The sequence below is a fragment of the Lepisma saccharinum genome, chromosome 1, assembly GCF_977018435.1.
Source record: "Lepisma saccharinum chromosome 1, izLepSacc3.1, whole genome shotgun sequence".
Taxonomy (NCBI): domain Eukaryota; kingdom Metazoa; phylum Arthropoda; class Insecta; order Zygentoma; family Lepismatidae; genus Lepisma; species Lepisma saccharinum.
The window spans coordinates 97,951,134-97,965,053 of record NC_139229.1 but is presented as its reverse complement, the minus strand read 5'-3'; the positions used below and the strand labels follow the sequence as shown (position 1 = coordinate 97,965,053).

Below are 13,920 nucleotides of genomic sequence, written 5' to 3'. Positions count from 1 at the left end.
ATTTACACCAAAACTTATCCTTGGACGTTAAATATTAATGTGAAATGTACTCTATATTTTATAACGTGATCGAACATAAACATTTGTAGATTTACATGGCGCCAACATGCAAATATGAAAGTTAACTCAGAATCTAGTTTATGGTTTGCCCCAAGGCAGCGTTACGCACTGTTTACATTCATATTCAAGTTGCGAGCCAGGATATCGTTCTTTCTGTGCGTACACTAGTCCCATCTAGTGAGAGCGAAATTCTACTCGTTTTCCAAATAAGGGAAGGAGGTTCAGCGTATGTATAGGAGGTTTCCTCCAGTGAATGTGGAGTGGGCGTTGAACTACCGACAGTGAATTTTTGATAGTGAAAAAAAGAATTGTGTATTGAAATAATATCCTAACAATGTCGTATTCTAGTAGTAAGTATGCATGATGGAATTTCTGTCTAATTTGTAACGACTACAGAAAATTATCAGTTGTTTAAAAACAATTTGTAAGTGAAAATGCAAGTGCCGGTAACTTGAGCAATTAAGGTTCAAGAACCTATCTTATTCATGCAAATCGAACATGTAATAGCATGTGACTGAAATTTTTTCACAGCCAATTGAGAAATATATATTCTACAAACATAACTTCTCTAGGTGTGGTTTCATATCTACATTGAACTACATATTAAAATAACTGGTTGGGTTGATTGCATCGGCAACCGGAAACTGGCATGTGCTTCCATCAAAGTTGTCACGAATGTCAGATCATCTGAAAAGATCTACAATTGCGATTTTTTGTGCCGAAATTGCAGAATTTGATGACTTTTTGGATTCGAATTAACGACACTTAGAAAGTCGTGTATGAAATTAGTGATATTACAATTGGATATAGTATTATTCAATTTATTGGCTTCGGGCCAAAATTCCTTTAATTTTGTTTCCTTAAATAATTAACATTATGAAGTCAGCATCTCAGGTGTAATGGATAAAATTGGGCATGGCCGATACAGAGAACATGCATGCTAATTCTCGGACAAACTTCTGTGTTTACATTCTATACAGTTAATTTACGCAATTGTGCAAGATTAACACAAAACGAGTAAAAGTAATTGAATTACAGTGCACCAAACTCGCCTCATCTTTTTACACTACTACATTTTGCTAGAATAAGAAAGTAGATTTCATGGGTGTTTCTTTGTGTGTGTCTTTTAATTTCTCATTCATCCCATGATTAACAAAAAACGCAGCAAAGCAGTGTAAAATGTTTGTAAACACTATTTTGCTGTAACAGATTGTTACATACGAAAAATACACTGTGCACACCATAGTTGGAAAGCAAGGTAATGCAAGGAACGTATTACATTTTTTGGTAATTATATTATGGAAATTATATAGATCAGATCATGATCATAATGTGTTAATTTTTAAAAGCAAACAAATCTGTACTCTTCATTACTTACACTTCCTTGTCTGATTGAGAATTGAGCAATTTGTTCACCAGGACAAAATCAGTATTCCACTGTAAGCCAGTTTTATATTTCTCAGTTTTGAATTGAAATTGTCACCTTGACAAAGAGGTGGGATGTGGATAAGCATTTTTGTTACCTTGGATATACCTTCCTGTCAGTTGTCTTTTGTTGGGCAATATGATTTGGAAACTCATTGTTCCTAAAATGCATTGTCTGTTTGGGGAAACATGGTCGCCATTTCTAAACCAGATGAGATAACAATGAAATGAGTTTTGAACCATAAATACACAATTGATATCATATACATAAAATTAAATGTGGAGCGAATTTACAATACCGGAAGTATCTTCAATTGCTTTCAAATTCAGCATGCTCACTAATTTTGGCCTCGTAATCATGAATCTGCAGTTAAAATTTGGCGGTCACGTCTAGAAATTGCAAAATAAGTCTAAAAAAGTGGGTCCGTGAACGGAGTAAACACCCTTGATTTATGAAGAAAACAACTATTTTTTGCAATGATTAGAGTTTCAAAACTATGATTATGATGACTGTAACGGTTCCGATTGTTTTATGATTTCTCCTAGCACAAAGACTAATTATCGTAGAATTTTGGAAATCATTGTCACACGAAATTTGAGCCTTCCTTAAAGTAATGAACACTGTTTGGACTCGAAAAAATGTTATTTATGATGAAAAAAACAACTTGAAAATTACCTTACACACTTCTCATGGACAAGATATTCTCCGTTGACAAGCAACAATATATATATAGTAGAAGCGTGGGAATGAATGTAGATGTAAATCGGAGCCTTAGTAGAATGCATTTAGGGACTTTATGTTAATGCTAAGGGAACCAAACCTAACCTGCCTAACCTAACCACGAAAGCATATATTGAACAAAACCTTAAGTAATCGCTAAAACTCCGCAGTCTGTGTTAACAGACGTACATTGAAATTGAACCATGTAAAAATTGCAATCATAGCATGATGAAATCGTAATAAAACAAAAGGAACTTGGGCCTTTCCACCTTTATGCAAGATGCAATTTTCTCACATGCAAATAAACACTCTCACTTATTGCACAACACTTGAGCAACATTGATAGCAAGACCGTTGTGCGGAAAGGAAGACGTCTTCATATTGTTTCCATGTTAGTGTATGGAGAATCATAGTGGTAATTGAAAAGGTTATTTTTCAATTTCTAGACATGACCGCCAATTTTTAACTGCAGATTCGTGATTATGAGGCCAAAATTAGTGTGTGTGCCAAATTTGAAAGCAATTGGAGATACTTCCGGTGTTGTCAATTCATACCTTAAATTTTGTATAATTGACCAAGCAGCCAGTGGTGAAACCAAGGTCTTTCGCAAATGGGGATCAGGGACACTTGGTTCCTCTGAGATATGTGGAAATACTTTATGTACTTTGAATGGTGAAATTGTAGTGTGAAAACAGCAGTAGACAGCAGATTAAGTGGTCGCTGATATATGATGCTTCTTGAGAATTTTCTTAACTGGGGGAAAGCACCCCCCCCCCCCCACACACACACAGTTTAAGCACTGCTGCCTCCCTGAGAAAAAATCCTGTGGGCAGCCTTCAGTGGAACACTTCGTGTGGAATGGCCTATTTATTATTTATCTTCCATAATAGAATTTATCAAAAACAACAATAATCTTAACTTTTAACATGCACTTGATCTCATGAAATACGATGCATATAGTAAACTAAATGGCGTTATTTGAAATTAGTGTAAAATATGACATGAATTGGACCAAAATTAAATTTTGCAGTAAGGTATTCTCAACAACCAGGGGAAATAATTGCTTTCCTAAAAAAAAAATTGAAGTGGCCACGGTGGCTCAGTCGGTAACGTGTCTGACTACCATGCTCAATGTCCCGGGTTCGATCCCTGGCCGGTTCAAATCTGGGAACTTTTCTAACGTTGGAAGCAGCCCCGGCGTCCACTCAGCGTCGAATAACATGGGTACCTGGGGGGTAAAGGCGGTCCGGGGTGTGATGCTGATCACATCACCCCCACTCCTCACCGGATCAAGTAAGTGTGGGGCATTACCTCCACACCCCCTCTATGCCTTCATGGCGTGGTGCTAAGCACAGGGGAGCACTTTATTTTTTATTTTTTTTAAAAAAATTGAATGTGAAAAGTTTATTCTGGAAAACACCAGATTTAATTGTTATGTCACTCAGTGTGACCACTGTTAACGACTTGGTTGGACGTTATCTTTGATTTTCAGCATCCTCCAACCTAACAAGTCAAACAATTATTGTGCTGTGAATTGTTGGTGAGGATTCAATGCATCTGAAAAGAAATATATTGTTTAAGTGCAAACTGCAAGTTATAATCTGTAACATTTTCAATTTTGCATTTTATCCTTTTGAAAGGCAAATTGGGGCTGGTGACCGATTGTACCTCCTCAAAAATTCCAACTTTTTTCTTTCCAATCTGCACACTTCGATGCTTTAAGATGCCTGAAAGTGATTTTAACATGAGGAAACCAGAAATAAGCGAAATATCTATTCTCGAAATGTGACCACGGTGCATCAAATTCTTCGCATTCCGGACAACTTTCGCCACTTATTTGAAGAAATTTTCGTCATACATGCAAGAAGTAGACTGCAAATATTGAAAGAAACTCGTAATTACCATCACCATGGAAAAAATATAAAAAGATGTGTATTTTTTAAAATAACGTCTGTTACACCTCACACATTTCTTGTTCTTGGCAACTCACGAATTTTTCATGCAGGCTCCCTATTGAAGGAATCGTGATTTTAAAATATCGTATACCAATATTACATGTTTGGTAGCACACTTTCCACTCGCGATGTTCACTTCAACAATATTTATGCTAAGAGAACCAAACCTAACAACGTAGGCGTTCCTTGTGTGCATGACATCATAAATCATACCACATAGAATCACCAATTTCTCACTTATAATGCGTTTCTGCATGCTAAAATCAATAAGAAACGTTCATATGAATAACAATTTTTCCAACCCACTAAAAATTTTCAATTTTCTCGCGGGGTTACAGAGGGTCACCATCTCCGGCAAATTTTGGTACAACGTGTACTTCATGTCATTAAACATACTTTCTTATTTTGCAGAATACATTTTTGCCACCTTACCAAGAACTCAGAGGGGACAACCCATAGTGCTTGGAGGTGATCCCAAAGGAAAGAACTTTCTCTACACTAATGGGAATAGTGTAATCATCAGAAATATTGAGGTATGAAATGTCCAAATTCAGTTTATCGAAATATAGATTTTCAAAAGTATCTGTCTCTAAAATAGTAAAATGAATGGTTCAATTTTTGCAATATTGTAATGTCATGACAAATAAACCATTTGCCTGAACATTGATTTTGACTTCATTTTTGGTAAGTATGTGAAGTAGATATATTTTAATATTGTGACTGAAACATAAAACTTGTAATGAAGTGACTTAAATGTGACAAATTGAAACCAAATGCTTTTCTGCCAATCAACCTGCAAGTTAATTTTTTTTTCCGTGAACCAAGAAAGAAGCATGGTACACAATTTCCATCTGGGAAGTAATGGATTGTGTATGCCTGAAGTAGGTAAATTTTATTCAAGCATTATAAGTTGTACGTATTGAAATGTGGCATCTGTTTGTTGTTACTAGTTTGTCTATTTTCTTTTCAGAATCCAGCTATATCAGATATATACACTGAACACTCCTGTGCTGTGAATGTAGCAAAATACTCTCCCAGTGGATTCTACATTGCATCTGGAGGTAGCAATTCCTTTTGTTTGTGCAAATTTATATACTGTACAAAGTGCATGTAATAGACATTGGGGTGAATGACAACTTTATTTATTTATTCCACTGCTCTTGGATGGCATGCCGAAGTGAGCCCACCCATCACATGATGTATGTGTGTTTCTTGACACTTGCTTATCTTAGTGCTCCTACTACACAGCAACTGAACATTCACCTTATATCAATATGTGAGCCCCCTTTCACTGTTAGTAGAAGTGGGCCCAGGTTTGATCCTTGGTGGGAATTCCCATGGGTAGTTTCCATGGCACGTGAAAATTTTCATCTGGTGCCTGAATTTTTTAATTCGATTGAAAAAAATATTCTAATATTTCATCTCTGTTATGTAAATTTCTATTACTTATTTTTAATAACTAGTACAATATGTGTTTTATGGGTAAAGGTGGCCATTAGGTGGCGTGCATTAGGGATGGCCAAACGGATCCGGATCCGAAAAATCCGGATCCACGGATCCGGATCCAAAGATTCCGGATCCGGGTCTGAAAGTTTCGGATCTGAGAGTTCCGGATCTGGGTCTGAAAGTTTCGGATCTGGATCCGGATCCGAAAGTTCCGGATCTGGATCTGGATCCGAGAGTTCCGGATCCGGGTCTGAAAGTTTCGGATCTGGATCCGGATCCGAAAGTTCCTGATCTGGATCCGGATCCGAGAGTTTCGTATCTCAATCCCATTATAATATTACCACACCTTAAAAGGTATTATGATCTTCGATTACAAAGCAATTTTCGTTAGTCCTACAAGAATTTTTTTCAAGTGTTGTTCCTAAAATACTTTGCTACGCATCGGCTAACACACTCGTGCACACATGTCAGAGGTGATTTTGTAAATGCCATTGAAACGAATATGTATTCATTCGAATGTATTGGAAATGAAAACACGCATAAATGTGAGACATTCCATTCCAGGATGAAACCTTCAACACATATAACAAGATAGAAATGTTATACAAAAATTATACAATCGTTCTACAGTTACAGTTCTACATATTAAAATAAAACATTATAATATATGCAGTGTTAAATAATTACAAAGTGTAAGACTAACAAGGGAGGTTATTTAAGTATCCCCCTCCGATTTCCATGAAACTTGGCAGGTGTATAGTGGGGCCCAATGGAAGAAATACGTGTGTTTTTGTTTCAGCTAAAAAACAGTTTTAGGGGGCAAAACCCCCTCAAATGTCAAGATGAGGACAAATTGAAGTGAAGATCTGACCCCTGTGTCCCCCTCCGATTTCCATGATACTTGGCAGGTGTGTGTATAAACGGGCCCAAATGAAGAAATACGTGTTTTTTTTTTTTGTTTCAGCTAAAAAAACGGTTTTAGTGGGCAAAACCCCCTCAAATGTCAAGATGAGGACAAATTGAAGTGAGGATCTGACCCCTGTGTCCCTCCGATTTCCATGAAACTTGGCAGGTGTATAGTGGGGCCCAAAGGAAGAATTACGTGTTTTTTTGTTTCAGCTAAAAAACTGGTTTAGGGGGCAAAACCCAATCAAATGTCAAGATGAGGACAAATTGAAGTGAGGATCTGACCCCTGTGTCCCCCTCCGATTTCCATGATACTTGGCAGGTGTGTGTATAAACGGGCCCAAATGAATAAATACGTTTTTTTTTTGTTTCGGCTAAAAAACTGTTTTATGGGGCAACCCCCCCCCCTCAAATGTCAATATGAGGACAAATTTAAGTGGGCATTTGACTTATGTGTCCCCCTCCGATTTCCATGAAACTTGGCAGGTGTAAGTATAAACGGGCCCAAATGAAGAAATACGTGTTTTCTTGTTTCGGCAAAAAAATTGTTCTAGGGCGCAACCTCCTCTCAAATGTCAAGATGAGGACAAATTGAAGTGGGGATCTGACCCCTGTGTTCCCCTCCGATTCTCATGAAATTTGACATTTGTATAGAGAGGCCGTATGTCCCCTGTTTCTTCCTATGCCATATTTACGTGGTTTCGGGGTCAGATCTCCACTTCAATTTCTCCTCATCTTGACATTTGAGGGGGGGGGTGAATGAGAACACACATAAATGTGAGACATTCCATTCCAGGATGAAACCTTTAACACATATAACAAGATAGAAATGTTATACAAAAATTATACAATTGTTCTACAGTTACAGTTCTACAAATTAAAATAAAAAAGTTCTGGATCTAGATTTCGGATCCGGATCTGGCCATCCCTACTATACACCTGCCACGTTTCATGGAAATCGGAGGGGAACACAGGGGTCAGATCCCCACTTCAATTTGTCCTCATCTTGACATTTGAGAGGTGGTTGCCCCCTAGATTTTTTTTTTGCCGAAAAAAAAAAAATATTTTTTCATTTGGGCCCTGCAAGTTTCATGGAAATCGGAGGGGGAGACTTAGACCTCCCTTGTAAGTGTATTAATTAATTACAAATCGCGCACACACACACACACACACACTATATATATATATGTGTGTATGTATATTATATATATATATATATGTATATTAGCAGGTAACAATATGTTATGAGCACAATCTTACTTTCCAAAGAAGCGCATGTGGGATGGCAAAACGGATCCGGATCCAAAAGTACCGGATCCGGATCCAAAAGTTTTGGATCCGGATCCGAAAATCCTGGATCCGGATCCGAAAAATTTTAGGATCCGGAACCATCCGGATTTCGGATCCGCCAGGATCCTGTGACGGTTGATATACTTATATAAATATCATCCCGCCACAGTCACTCTCTTCTCTTTATTTACGAGAGTGAGATATGTTATGCGCCGAAACAATTCATGGATCGTTACGTAATGTATTAAGTTGCGCAGTTTTTCGATAGAGGCCGTTTGCTGCCTCGAGTCGTCACTCGCGCATGCGTAATAGACTCGTCGTTTGACCAGCGGTCGGAGCTGGGAGAGCGAACAGTCACGATAGAGATCTCTTACACGCGTTGCCCAGGACAGACCAGGATTACTCGCCAGCCGGAGCGGAGAGACGAACAGGTATATACAGTAGTTCGCGAAACAGGAGCCCGACCTTTTCTTCCCCTTTGTGGCGTATATGGCATGGCATTGTAGCTAACGTTATACGTTTGAGCAGCCCATTTCGTCCTAATCATCAGGACTTTTTGCCATTACGTAACGGGGAAGGAAGAAGGTCGATATGGGGCTTTTGTCAAATTCATTGTATTAACATGCATACACGAATTGTGTAGTAACCGATTAATCCTTCTAAATTGTTGAGCCACTTATTTTTGAATTGGTTATTACAAAGAAATCAAGTAGTATTAAATCATATTTTTTTTTGTGTGTGTGTCTCTCCACTCCGTAACCGGCTGGAACATTGCGAGTACCCCCTTTATTTGATAACCTGATCAATGACTTGTTTCGGCAACATCTCGAATACCTTTTCCATAATTGTTGAGACGTATTTCATGACAGGGTGTAGGTATTTATATTTAATTGTTTTAATATTTGATGAAGATTTGGGAAGGGATTGAATGCATATATATATATATACAAACTAAATTTTGGGGAGAGATCATTGTTATTTATTGTAAGTTGTTTAAATTGGAACTATAAATAAGAAAGGATAAAGTAGGGAATAAGCGAAGGTGAAAGTAGTACTTGGAGGTTCGTTTAATTCCAATTTGTAAACATTTATAGACTCAGGGAATTTTCATTGAACTGTTACGTTTTGCATAATTTAAAATATTAAAAATATTGTTCTGATAAAGTCACTGTTACCCTTTTTACAAAAACTAATCTGTCTATGAATAAAAGTTTGTTTAAAATGGAATATTAATTTTGATCAATTCAAAAAATAGATTAAGTGATTATTCTTTTGCAAAAGGACTAGACGTAGCGTAATGTAGTGGATTGGAGAGAATTTATCTGGGTTGTTTAGGGGCGTACGTAATTTTTTTGAGAAGGGGAACTAGACGATTCCCCCAGTTCTCAAGAAGTTTACGTTAACCCAGATTACATGCACTCGGCGATTTAAGTTGTTTTTGTGTCCTGGAGGAAATCAAAAAACGAATCGATCCACGAAGTTCAGGGTCCGACACTGGGCCGGGCGAATTAACAATTTACAGTAGCCGTTTCTACAACGTTGTACGTTTCAATATTGCCTTTTTGAAAATTTTGGGTATCGGGTAGCCACGGTACGTGCAAATTGAAGCGTAATTAAATAAATAAATAGTATTCGCCACAATCCGGATCTGGCCATCCCTAGCGTGCATCACCCCCAGCTTGGCCGAGATAAAGAAAGTTTGGGGCACTAACCCCACACCCCCTATTTACCTTCATGGCATGGTGTAAAGCATAGGGGAGCACTTTACATTTTTTTTCTTTACTACCAGGACAGTGCTGACATTTAAATGCCTGTGCTCTCAGGTAAGGAGTTAATAAGAAAAAACCTGCATTTTTATCATGTATGTATGGAAACAAGTAGTGAACAGAAACATTTGAAATGATCAAAACCTATACCAGTTCAGGTATCTGATTGGATTCGTTCAAAGTATATCGGCTTCCTCCCGGGTAATTCCTCATTACGGCTTTTTTGTACAGAATGTTTTTAATGAAGTCTCCCAATTTCTGTTGAAAATTTAATTTCACGGACATTGAATGTTATCCTGAAATATGTATTTCATTATGATTAATCAAAGAGTTGAAAATAAACAAAACTGAAAGAAAATAAATATTTCCAATGTGTTATCATTTTACATAAGTAATGTGTAGCAATAGTTTTGGTGTGTGGCACTTTGCTGTTTGAGAATTTTATGCTTAAATATATAATGTTGCCTTTAACTATATATGTACGTTATCTAAATGTATCCGTTTGGCAGTTATGTTTTATGTTAGAGTACATGCCTGACAAAGCTACCAGACAGGTGGCGAAATCGATCACAAACAAAAACTGCACAGAAAAATGAACTGTACCATGATTAGAATGAACTACGTATACATGCAAATGTGTGCACACACATTATTTCATTTAAAAAAAATGGTGTAAAGTTTAAAAGTCATGCAACCCTGCATACATTCAATTTTGTATTTTGAGTAACTTTTGTTTTTTGTACACAGATCAGTCTGGAAAAATAAGGATATGGGATACAGTAAACAAAGAACATTTGTTGAAAAATGAATTCCAGCCAATTGGTGGCCCAATCAAGGATATATCATGGTCCCCAGACAGTCAACGAATGGTGGTAGTTGGAGAAGGTAGAGAAAGGTAAATTATAGAATATATTACGATATATAGTGGAACCTCAATTTTACCTTTTTTCGGGGAAAAGTTGAAAGTACTTGAGGTTGGGGAAAATTGTGTAACATTTTGCTTTATTCAAACCATGAAGAGGACCTCCCTGATGGCGCAGTGGTAGCGTAATTGCGTTGTAATCAAGGGGTTCCAGGTTTGATACCCGCTGGAGGCATGTAGTGGTTCGGATCCCACTTTAAACTGTAGGTCCGGTCAGCCTTACTATGCATAAATTGGACCTAAAACACCAAATCAATCAATCAAACCAAGAGGAGTTGATGTAAAATTGAGGTTTCTGTATATTTAGATATATATATAATCTGGAACATAGTGTAATTTAATTCCTTCCATGGCTTGATTATTATTATTATTATTATTATTTGTAAGAATTTCAGAAGTTGATAGTACATAACATTCATTTTTAATGTTAACATTATCAGTATTTTCTTGTATGTACACATTGCTTGCATTGCATTACAAGCATAAGAAAACAGTTTTTCATTGTGACATTGTTATAACTGGATCTTTAGTCAAAATGAAAATAAATGTCTGATGAAGGGAGTGTGTGTTCTCCTGAAACGTCACAACGAAAAACTGTTTTCTTATGCTTGTAATAACCGTAAACTACAGGAAAATAATTATCAGTATGTTCCTTGACTAATGTGACTGATTGGGTTGACAAGATTAAAGTATATAGATTGAAGATATAATAATTTTATGTAGAGAAATGTGTTTCTCTCATCTCTATGAAAATGGTTTTTCACTTTTCTTGTCCAATGAAAGAGAGAGAGAGAGAGAGAGAGTGGAGTGATTTGCAGTCACGAAATGGCATTAATTTGGAAAGAAAAGTAAAATAAAATAAATAAATAAATAGCATGCGTAACACAGGAAGAAACATCGCAATGTGCATAGAAAATGAGTAGCCCCATCTAGTTCGCTGCATTTTTTTGACACTAGGTGTAGTGTTCAACTTTGGAAGATTTAACAAATGAATGTGTGCTGCTTTCTAATGTTCATTTGATTGTGACAGTAGAAAACTTCTTATGTGACGTGCCAGCAACATATTTGTTAAAAACCCTAAAAAACATACAAACAGCACGATAAAAAACACTTTACCAGTTCTTCCGAGGTTTTGATTCCATCTCGGAATAATCATCAGGGCTGGTCGAGGGGCGACTGAAGGGATGCGGTTGAAGTTCTGCTCACAGATCTTTTAGCAGGCACAGTGAGTAGTGCCAGCGGAACTTCAACCACGTCCCTTCCGTCGCCCTCGACCAGCCCTGATGATGATTCCGAGATGGAATCAAAAGCTCAAAACAACTGCTAAAGTGTTTTTTATTGTGTTGTTTGTGTGTTTTTTAGTGTTATTAACAAAAAGTTCATTTGATTCGTTAGCATGTACCAAGTGACCATTTACCACACTGTACACTGCTCCAGAACATAGTGCAAACAGTGCAGACACTGAACCAACAAAGTAGATGACTTGGTGTTGCTCTTGGTAACCAGCTCTGGGACATGGTTCAGTTAGTTAAAATCAAGTTTCAGCTTGGTCCTCAAAAGGGTTTTTTGCAGCTTGCTTTGTATCCTAGTTTAAGACAAAGCAACAACGAAGCAGTGTGCCTTTAGTTCAAATGGTTGTTGACAATGTTGCTGAGGAGCCATTGTGCCAAATATAAATAAAAAAATCAGTACAAAATGTGCATCTCATATTTGATCCAAGATAAAAATTCTGTTCTAATAGAACCTTTTATAACCTTCACCAATGTGAAATGAAGGGATATAAATACCTTGAGTTTCTTTGATTTCAGAAAACTAGAATGTAAGATAGAGTGCATCATTTAGCTTTTGAATTTTGTATAATTTATCTGACACCTTTCAAAGACTGTAACGTAATTTGTGCAAAATGGTGCTTCCTTAGTTGCAAGTTTTTCAATTTTCTAGATTTGGGCATGTGTTCATGGCAGACACTGGAACGTCAGTGGGAGAAATTTCTGGTCAATCCAAGTCGATCAATTCATGTGATTTCCGTCCAGCTAGGCCTTTCCGTATTGTCACTGGAAGTGAGGACAACACCATCGGTGTCTTTGAAGGACCACCATTCAAATTTAAGATGACAAAACAAGTAAGTATTTGATGTGTTTTACTTAGTAGTTATTTACTTGGTATACTAGAGTAAGTACACTATACTAGAGTAGTACACTTTGCAACTTGTTAGTTAGCCACCCTGAATGCATTATTATGGCAACGTAGCAGTTGAGCATCAACTAAGAGTACCCAATTAGAGATAGGTCCATTCACCACATGTAAAGCAACGTGGGGAAAGATGAAAAGATTCTCTCCGGCTATCGACCAGGTGAGTTGTGGAAAAGATTCCAAGCTCTCTAGAGCTAACGTCAATCTCATTGTAAGGAAACCTCGAAGACTTACTTCAATGTGGGGAAAGATTTGCATTATTGCGCATTCTGTGAAATGTACAAACTGCATATATATTGGTATATTAAATAGCACTATTGCACTTAAAAAGATACACTCTGTATGCTTATTGACTGAAAACCAAAATTCCAATACAAATAGATCCTGTAAAGGAAATGTGTCTTTTGTTCTGCGGAACTAAACTTATAAAAACTAAACCTCATAATTACCAGTAAATTGTTATTTAAAGACTCCTCATGCCATGTACTGGCAATGGCATTATGTTCGAATGCACCACTTAACACAAAAGCAGCATAGAAGCTATTTTTCCTGTTAATAATATGTACACTTTTCTGTACAATTGCATGACATTTAAATGTTAATGAAATTTATAATATTAATACTCATAATTAGGGCTCGGAAGTTGAAGACCTAAAAATTGCCAAAAAAAAAGACCCAAAAATTTCAAAAAGGACCTAAAAACAGAAAAAAGGACGTATAAATGTGATCCAAATTAATTAATAACTTCAGTTTTAATTATATATTTAATGAAAAAAAAATTTAAAAAATGGTTGTATGGAACACACAGTGCGAGAAAACTATATGAATGAAATGCATCTTCTTTCAGTCCAAAAATGTTTTTCTCTCATTTCAGGGATGGTTCAAATATATTTATTTATATATTTTTTCTTTTCTTATTTCTTTACTACAGAAAGGATGTTTAAGAGGTCATGAACTGATGATGATTCGAATTGAGAATGGGCATAAAAATGTAGTCGAAAGAAGATAAAGTTCCAACAAAAAGCCATTAAGACCTAAAGAAAAAGGACCAATAAGCCAAAAAAATGCCGAAAAAGGCAAAAAAGAACAAATAAAACCCACCTTTTTGTGGCCTACAATGACCCAAAATGAACATATATTATGTTGGGCCTCGTCTTCGGACACTAGGAAAAAAAATGTTTTTGCCTCAACTTCCGAGCCCTACTCATAATAGTTAAAATTTTATCAAGGAAGTTA

The 13,920-nt window shown here is 36.7% G+C and overlaps 1 protein-coding gene across 2 annotated transcripts in view; it reads left to right on the top strand.

Annotated features, from left to right (window-relative positions):
• The first annotated feature begins 252 nt into the window (after positions 1-252).
• Positions 253-13,920, top strand: part of flr (actin-interacting protein 1 flr) — a 49,778-nt gene continuing 36,110 nt past the window's right edge. For both annotated transcript variants that reach the window (XM_083134951.1, XM_083134944.1), the window contains exons 1-5: positions 253-410; positions 4,573-4,694; positions 5,132-5,222; positions 10,317-10,464; positions 12,433-12,613. In XM_083134951.1, coding sequence (XP_082991077.1) covers positions 395-410; positions 4,573-4,694; positions 5,132-5,222; positions 10,317-10,464; positions 12,433-12,613 — 558 coding nt within the window. In that variant the 5' untranslated portion in view covers positions 253-394. The remainder of the gene's footprint in view (positions 411-4,572; positions 4,695-5,131; positions 5,223-10,316; positions 10,465-12,432; positions 12,614-13,920) is intronic.